Genomic DNA, 8,806 nt, shown 5'->3' with positions numbered 1-8,806 from the left:
AATGTCCTTGCATCATCAAGTTACAAGAGGTTGAATCTTAATGGACCCAAGAAATAAGAAAATTACTGAACTAGAGAGATTCATATTCACTGTAGATCCATAAGTTAATGAGATGAGTCATATCTTTAACGGATATGTAATGAATAAATTCATGTGATTTCATTTCAAATGAACTTACAAATTATTGTAGCATGCCTCTACAACAAAATGGTCCCTTCCCATATACCTTTAATAAATTATAATGAAACTAAAAATTCAAAAAAAAAACAAAAACAAAAACAAAAAACAAAGTAAAAACCAAAAGATATGAAAAAACAAAAACAAAAACAAAAAGGGCTTGGAGGTGGCCCAAGAGATAGCCAACCACCTCCAGAACCGGCCTTTAATAGTAGTTGAACCATCTCTAAGGGCGACAAAAATGGTTTGGTCACCCCTAGAACTGGCCCCCAAGTATAGTCAAATTATTTTCAAATGCCCTTAAGGGTGTTTACCACCTTTAGAATCGGGTAGGAGTGGCCGGCTACTCTCATTGGCCCTATGGGGTTGTTTCGCCACCTAATCAAATCAAGATTTTTTCTTTTTCTTTTTTTTCCTTTTGTTCGTTATTATTTATTTGAGAGTAAAATTTGTAATCTCATAAGGCCTTTATCAGAAAAATGACGAAATTTGTAGACTATGATCATTTTGATTACATATGCATACCATAAGGATTTATAAGCTTATTTTGAAACCAGAGTAATATATTTATAATAAGATCAAATCACAGGAAATAGATTTAACAATCTTCCTTAATCATATATATATGTATTCAAGGGAAGACTTGATTGAATAATTCTTCATTGCAAATATCTAGTTAGTCTTATATAGCACCGTAATATGACAATTTTCATGTGAGAGTTTGTTCGTACTTTATATATTCAATGAAGTGAGGTTCCAGCTGTTCAAATATCAGTCTGAATAAGTGAATTTTGAACAAACTCTCGCATTAGTTGCCCAGTCTCAATCCAATTTTTTCTACTCACAAGGGTTTGGATAGGATAATTAATATTAGATCAATTGAAGGTGGCTGGCCGGGTTTGTTGCTTTATTGAGTGCGAAAGGAATAAAAAAAAGAATGTAATGAGACAGACTATGCGACAACAAAGTACATATTTTAAAGTCATATTAGACAGGAAGTTTTGGGCGGGCAAGTTACCTAGGGGGGTCACTCGCCTCTGCCTTTCACACCATAGGCATTATTAAAATGCCATTTTAATGTTCCATTGAATTTCCGTGTCCTTCTAGAGAAGAAACTAGGAACTAGGATTATAGTTATAATATGAGCGTATTATCTCTAGTTGAAAAGAACGGGAGAGGAACCGGTTAGTTATAATACAAGCATATTTTATAACTAACCGGTTAGTTCTCTCATATTATAACTCTCATGTTATAACTAACCGGTTCTTCTCCCGTTCTTTTCAACTAGAGAGAATCCTCATTCAGAAACTATGGCTCAAAATATGAATTTGATTATGTGTTTAAGAAATGAAAAGAAAGAACTATTTTTTTGCGCACCAAAATTAACCTCAGTAATATATCTTCTCTTTTTTTTTTTTCTTTTTTTTTTCAGCTCAGAGAAAAAAGAATTTTTTTTTTTTTAAAAAAAAAAAAGGTATAGTTGCACCAAAGTGATCTGGTGAAGCTCGTCACAGTAGCTCAATATCAATATTGGAGGATGTCTTCCACAAAAATGTAGAGCCTCCCCAATTATTGACATTCAAGTGTGATTGTTTTTTCTTCTCCAACTTCACTAATTAAAAGCAGGAAATAAAGTATATCAAACTTTATGTACATCATTTTAGACATTTTTATTTCACTGGGAGTCTCAACTAATCTTTGATTATTTTTTAAATAATAATTAATTCAAGGGTTGGTCAGACTGCCATGCATGTCAGGCTGTCAGCATTATAAAATAATTGTGAGATAAAAATGTAGTAGATAGCATTGCTCAGCATTTTTTCTCGATGGTTTTACTAATAGATTAGTAGCGATTCAAATTTCTAACAATTTTTTGTCCAAATTGTTATGAAGTAGACTGCATGTGAGAGAGTCTATATAAAACTTGCATGTGATGTCCAAATAAATCATGGGCGACCCAACCACCTACTCGTACTGCAAAGAGATGGGTTCCATATAAACTCAGTCTATAGATATTTTGTCCATGCACAAGAAGATGTTATAAACGTGGGTGAATTAGTGTGGTACCACAGCAACACGTCAAATAAAGAGATAGAGACGTACGTGGTTGTATTTTTATAATTGCCATGGACCAAAAATGAAAGAGATAGGATTAATTTTATTTTGTTTTAGGCAAATTAAACGTGGTATATTAAATTATTGTTTTCTTGTGTTGAATTTTCTGATGAGGCATGTTAAAAGCATAGACTTAATTGGCTTATAAATAGAGGCACTCAGGCAGCTAATTCTACCAAATATTTGAAGCAAGAATCCTTACAAATTAACGGTGTGTTCACTTGTTAATTTTCTGAGTATCACATGCATGTGTGCTTCACCATTTATGTTATATTTTCATTTCGATTTCCATTTTAGACAAATTCTTATTCTTCTTATAAACTTATTCTAAGTTTTTAGTGCATGTAAACATTTTTCTTTTTTGTGATATATATTTTTAGTTAAATGGTTCCGATTTTATCATTTTTTTTTTTTTTGTAAATATTCTTAATTTTTATTTATTTATTGTATTTCATTAATTTATAAGCTAAGATGATAAAAGCTAACACTTTATTAAAAATAATAATTAGAATGTTCACAGTGGAACTCTTTTATTTAAAACATAAATTAACTACCAAAATTTGTATATATATTTTCATCTTTTAATTTACATTTTTGAATTTGCAGAAGAAGGCACACATATGGCGAAGCAGTCATTGGAGGTGGCGGTTGAAGGATTGAAGAGGTTTCTTAGGTGATATTATCAAAATATATCATCTGATATTACTCCAATATTCACCTCCTATTTCAATTAAATATTTAACGTATTTGGCGTCATCTAATAAATATTATTATGTAATGATGATAGAAATACAACCGTTAATTGCCATCGACTTTGTAAACACAATATTTACAAATTACAAAGAGAAAGCAATGCATTTGTCATCCATGAAGCTGCAGGGCATCGCATTCTAAGGGCTAACTAATTGGACATGTTAACAATTACTGATAATTTGTTGAAAAGATTTTCAAATAAAATAGGATATGAACAAAAGATAACGTTTATAAACTATGCATCGAATTATGAATTATTGACTCTGGCTATTGTACTTGGCTGCAGTGAGCAGAATGGCCTCGATGAAGTGACGGCTGCAAAAATTGAGAAACTGGCAGCCGAGCTGCAAGGGACAGATCTCAATGGCTTTGATCACCATGTTCAAAAAGACCCAGTTCAGATGATTACAGAAGGGTTTAGATACTTCAAGACCAACAAATTTGAGTACGAGATTATTGTCTGCCATTTTCAAATTAACTGCTTTTCTTCCTTCCATAACCAAACTTTGATAACATTTTTTTGACCAAAATTACAAAAGCAGATGGTTTTTCTATACCAATTCTCTTGCACGGAGATGCAGTTGCAAGGCCAACTTGTAAATCTACTACCTTTTCTTTTTTTTAATCTTTATTTTCTTTGGTTTGATTTCTGCAGCAAGAATCCAGAATTGTACAATCGTCTTGCCCATGGCCAGTGGCCTCAGGTACTGTTAGGATTAAAAAAAGCCACCTTAATATGTATTTCTGTGATTAAAACCATCATCAAATCTTAATTATGTATAAGATTTAAGCAAGATTAATTACTGGTCTTAATTTATGGTGTAGTTTCTGGTATTCGCCTGCTCAGACTCTCGAGTTTGCCCCTCTCATATCCTGAATTTCCAACCTGGGGATGCCTTCATGGTCCGCAACATTGCCAACATGGTTCCACCATTTGACCAGGTTAATTTCTCACATAAATTCTTGCCCAACTTACATTAAATGTTAAGTACCTGATTCCTAGTTATATTTGAAGGGTATTATTATCTTTACACTTTTAATGAAACAAAAATACCACGAATATAACTAATTGAATATTCATTTAGATTGCTAATATAAATAGTCTGGGTCGGCACGATATAACTAATTATATTAGATTGCTAAGATAATTCGTTTAGATTGCTAATATATATAACTAATTTCATATTCTCGAATCCTACTGCATGCACAGCTGAGATACTCTGGCGCTGGCGCAGCCATTGAATATGCCATCAAAGCTCTTGAGGTGGAGTTTCATTCATTTATACGTCCAAATTTTCTTCTTGTGTTTCTTTTATTTTCCTTTATACTATGATATCCAAGTGTTAAAAAGAAATAAAAATCCCGTAGGTACCAAATATCCTGGTGATTGGACATAGTCGTTGCGGGGGGATAAAGAGGCTTATGTCTCATCCTGAGGATGGCTCTGCTCCCTAGTAAGGCCCTTTTTACATTAAACTTAATTTGACAAACACTTGATTATTTGATCAAAGATATGAAGAAATTTCTTCTCAAATATTGCTTAACTTACTTCATCCATATCCAACTGTGATGATATTGATGTGCAGTGACTTCATCGACGAATGGGTCAAAATTGGTAAACCTGCCAAGGCGAAGGTCATTGCAAAGTTTGGCCATTTGCCATTTGAGAAACAATGTGAACATTGTGAAAAGGTTGTATTTCCATCTTGTTCTTCAAACCTAATCATATATGACTCCAAAAAACAAAATCAAGTAATTTAATTGAACAAAGCTAAACATAGTTGTGTGTGTATGTGTATTATGCAGGAGTCAGTGGACTTGTCACTGATGAATTTACTGAGTTATCCATATGTCCAGAAGGCGGTGGCAAGCAAGAGGCTACGGCTGATGGGTGGCTACTATAATTTTGTTAATGGAACTTTCGAGCGCTGGGAATTTGAGTGTCACTTTTCACCTCACCTCCCCGCATGACGAATCTGAATTACTGTATTATGTCAGATTGCTGTTTTACTTCATATATATATGTATTTGCTACTGTATTTAATTGGCTTCGATCGTGGACAGTATTATCCACTAAATAAAGCATATACAGCAGCTCTTTCTCTTTGCATGTTGACTTTTGTTGCCCCCCTCCAATATCACTGCTTCCTGAAATTAATGTGCTTATATATTAATATAGTATGGTTGTTACAGCCCTGCCCTGGCATGAAAAAGTTTGAAACAGAGTTGTGTTTGTTGAAATAATGATGGTGTGAAAATAATAGCGGAAGCAAGAGAGAGAATAAACACAAAGAACTTACAGGTAGTTCGGTGTTAGACACCTACGTCCACCACTCAGAATACTCCTAAGGACTACATTGTGCGCATTAACTTGATTTGTCTACAATACAAAAGTTCCTATTTATTGGGTAATATCTAAATACAAGTTTGGTAACCAAATCCCCTTGATTTGATTACAATCTCAATATATGATTATAATCAACCCATAAATAGATAATATTTCAATATCAACATAATTATGGAATATATGAAAAATATATCCATATCTTCTAACATCTTCCCTCAAACTCAAGGTGGAATATTATGGAACCTTGAGTTTGAAATCTGAAACACTAATGATGGCGGTGGCAAAGGCCGAGAACGAGTCGTAGATAGTGGCGACTGCCGAAGGAAATAGAGGCTGGCGGGTGGCTAGCGACAGTGGCAAGTGGTTGGTGAATGCAAATTCTAAAGGCCCGACAACGGGCCAAACTCCAAAATGAGCCGACAACGGGTCAGGGCTGACAACGAACCAAACTTCAAAATGGGCCGACAACAGGCCAGGGCTGACAACGTGCCAAACTTCAAAAGGGGCCGACAACAGGCCAAGGCTGATAATGAGCCAAACTTCAAAAATGGCCGACAATGGGCCAGGCTGACAATGAGCTAAAAATAAAAAGGGCCGATATGGGCCAAAAATAAAAGGGGCCGACTTGGGCCAAAAATAAAAAGAAAATGAACCCACTTGTGTGGTTATCAAATCGGCGCACTGAACCTGACCGACGCGTGGCGCGCATGATGTGGTTCACTTGGACTGCTTCCTCTTTTTTTTCACATGGCTAACACGTACCTTCTCTTTTCTCCCTTTTCTTCTCTTTCTTTTCTCTCTCCTCACTCCACGCCACACACAGCACTTTCTTTTTTTTGATCTAGTGTGGGTAGCACAACAAGTATCTTGGTGTAACTGGCAAGATTCTAACTCTTGATGAGAATCCGGTGTAATGCATTCATGTGCACTTGCGGGATATGATCTGGTGTGGGCATGTGCATTGGAGAACTTGTGAGCATAGTTGAGAGCAGACACTGATTCGGATTTGGGGGTTTCCAAGGAGACCAGAGGGACTCGCCGGCATGTGTTGGCGGACAGATCTAGACGGCGTGGAAGCTGGTGATGTGGTCGGCGAATAAGGAGATTGACGGCAATGGGTAGATCAGTAGCTTCTCAACACAGTGATTGGCCGATGAACGATGATGGTGGGCTGGAGCGTGTTGGGGCTGAAGCGCATGCAAGAGACCCAGTCGTTGTGCCCGTCCCGTTCATGAATGGTGTACTTGCACTCGCCAAGGGTATTCCAAAGCTTAATTGTGCGGTCGCGGGAGGCGGACACGATCTGATGGTCGTTGATGGAGAACACCACAAAGAGGACGTCCTTGGTGTGACCCACAAAACAGCAGGCGGAGACCCCGGCCTGGAGATCCCAGAGGCGGAGCTCACCGTCCCAAGGAGCCAAAGAGAGCGAACTGGCCATCGGATGAGAGGACGACGTCCAGATTGCCTTTGGCGGCAAGTGGCAGTGTGCAAACATGGGAAGCAGCCGTGTGTGCTGTAAATCTGTTTTTTTTTTTTTTTTTTCTAAGAAACAGACAATAAATTGAAGAAAAATATATAGTTCATAGGACCATTAGATTGACTGGCGTAAGCAAATAGCTCTGATACCATGTTAAAATAATGATGATGTGGGAATAATAGTGGAAGTAAGAAAGAGAATGAACACAAAGAACTTATGAGTGATTCGGTGTTAGATACATATGTCCACCCCTCAGAATACTCCTAAGGACTACATTGTGCTCATTAACTTGATTTATTTACAATACAAAAGTTCATATTTATAGGGTAATGTCTAAATACAAGTTTGGTAATCAAATCCCCTTGATTTGATTACAATCTCAATATATGATTATAATCAATCTATAAATAGATAATATTTCAATATCAGCATAATTATAAAATATATGAAAAATATAATATATTTTCCATATATTCTAACAATGTTAAACATCCTTAATTATCTTTGAAGAGTAGTGCTTATGATTTGTTCAAGTTGGAGAGGCTATGATGAGATCGAGGATCCGGATCCCCTCTTATCAAGTACTGCCAAGTAACAAGGGTCCTGCATGCCCGGACAGAACCCCCATGGCCCCTGTTCGAGTATAGAAGCCCATCTCACATGTTCGTGTCTAAAAAAGAGGAGACAAAAAATATATATATATAAGATGACAAATTATAAGAAGCCAACTTATTTGTCTCACTGGTTTATCTAAATTTCTAGTTAAATTAAATAGCTAAAAATTAAAACAAGATAAAGCTTGTGCGCATGCACTAGCTAGACTGTGGAGTAGTGCAAACAAATGCAGCCCCCAAGCGAAAAGATACAAAAACATAACAAGAGCTGCTAATGGACCACAATATTGTTACCTTACCTACAAAGAAAAAAAAAAGGACTAATTTCCAAAAGGTACTCAAAGCTCATCCTTGCTTTTTGGTACAGATCAGAGGTCTAAGGTCTTTGCCTTTTGTTGTCATATATGCTAGTATATATGCTACCAAGGAATCATCGATCATCATTTCAGGTCTGAGACCAAAGATTTTACCCTCTTGGATTTCATATCTTTTAATATTTATTTTCTAAATGATCCAACGAGAGACATCATCATGTGAATGATATGTGTTTGAAGAAAAAATAAACCTTAAAATTCAATGATCAGTTCCAGCTGGGGGTCACTAGGGAAACCCAATAATTCAGTATCCAATATTGACTATAAAAACACCACGTACAAAACAATAAAAACATCATTGACTAACGTTGACACAACGGCCGGCCATGCAAATCACGAAAAGAAAAAAGAAGACCCAATATATGCTAATTAATTAATATGTTTCTAATATTACAACCACAAAAGTACTCCACGTTTTCTTTCATGTCATGACAAGACAAATATTCTCTTCTTTTATTGTTTCATTTCCAGGAAAAATGAGAAGAGGAAAATAGTATTCACTTAATTAAGAGCCTTTGTTGAATTCTTAATAAGATCATATGGCAGACGATGGATTTGTAATTATTATTACTGCAAAGTTCTTATTACTGCTGATCGAACACAGTTTTTATTACTATTGGACAAGCACAATTCTTATTATCATCTATTATTATTGTTAAACATTATTAATATTACTGTTGAACATGACATGATTATCACTTTTGAACTCATCAATATTGGTATATATATTGAACCTGTTCCTATTGTCACAAGTAAAACATCTTTTATGATTGCCATTGACAAATGAAATTACGATTATGTTGCTATATATTGAAGTTACATTATTTCTACAACTATTAACATGATACTAATTAATCAATATTGATTGCCTTCAAGTGTGGGTTTTTGAGATTGAGTCTGCAGTCTGGCCTATAATACACTACAAAAAAAATGACATTTTCTGACG

The 8,806-nt window shown here is 35.5% G+C and overlaps 1 protein-coding gene across 1 annotated transcript; it reads left to right on the top strand.

The window, feature by feature from the left end:
- Nucleotides 1-2,462: 2,462 nt before the first annotated feature.
- On the top strand, nt 2,463-5,155 carry LOC132175551 (carbonic anhydrase 2-like). Its single transcript, XM_059587523.1, has 9 exons — nt 2,463-2,503; nt 2,899-2,965; nt 3,332-3,490; nt 3,701-3,749; nt 3,871-3,987; nt 4,256-4,309; nt 4,414-4,499; nt 4,632-4,737; nt 4,852-5,155. Exons 2-9 carry the CDS (start codon nt 2,913-2,915, stop codon nt 5,014-5,016), a joined length of 789 nt encoding a protein of 262 aa, XP_059443506.1. The 5' UTR covers nt 2,463-2,503; nt 2,899-2,912; the 3' UTR covers nt 5,017-5,155.
- Nucleotides 5,156-8,806: the final 3,651 nt, after the last annotated feature.

Source organism: Corylus avellana, chromosome ca3 (assembly GCF_901000735.1).
Source record: "Corylus avellana chromosome ca3, CavTom2PMs-1.0".
Lineage (NCBI taxonomy): Eukaryota > Viridiplantae > Streptophyta > Magnoliopsida > Fagales > Betulaceae > Corylus > Corylus avellana.
This window is presented reverse-complemented; position numbering and strand designations above follow the sequence as displayed.

What these genes read in the sequence shown, in the direction of transcription:
- LOC132175551 (XM_059587523.1), top strand. Translation starts at nt 2,913, where the DNA reads ATGGCGAAGCAGTCATTGGAGGTGGCGGTTGAAGGATTGAAGAGGTTT. An exon ending in GGATTGAAGAGGTTTCTTAG is followed by an intron (nt 2,966 to 3,331) that starts GTGATATTATCA and finishes ACTTGGCTGCAG; the next exon opens with TGAGCAGAATGGCCTCGATG. An exon ending in TGGTTCCACCATTTGACCAG is followed by an intron (nt 3,988 to 4,255) that starts GTTAATTTCTCA and finishes CTGCATGCACAG; the next exon opens with CTGAGATACTCTGGCGCTGG.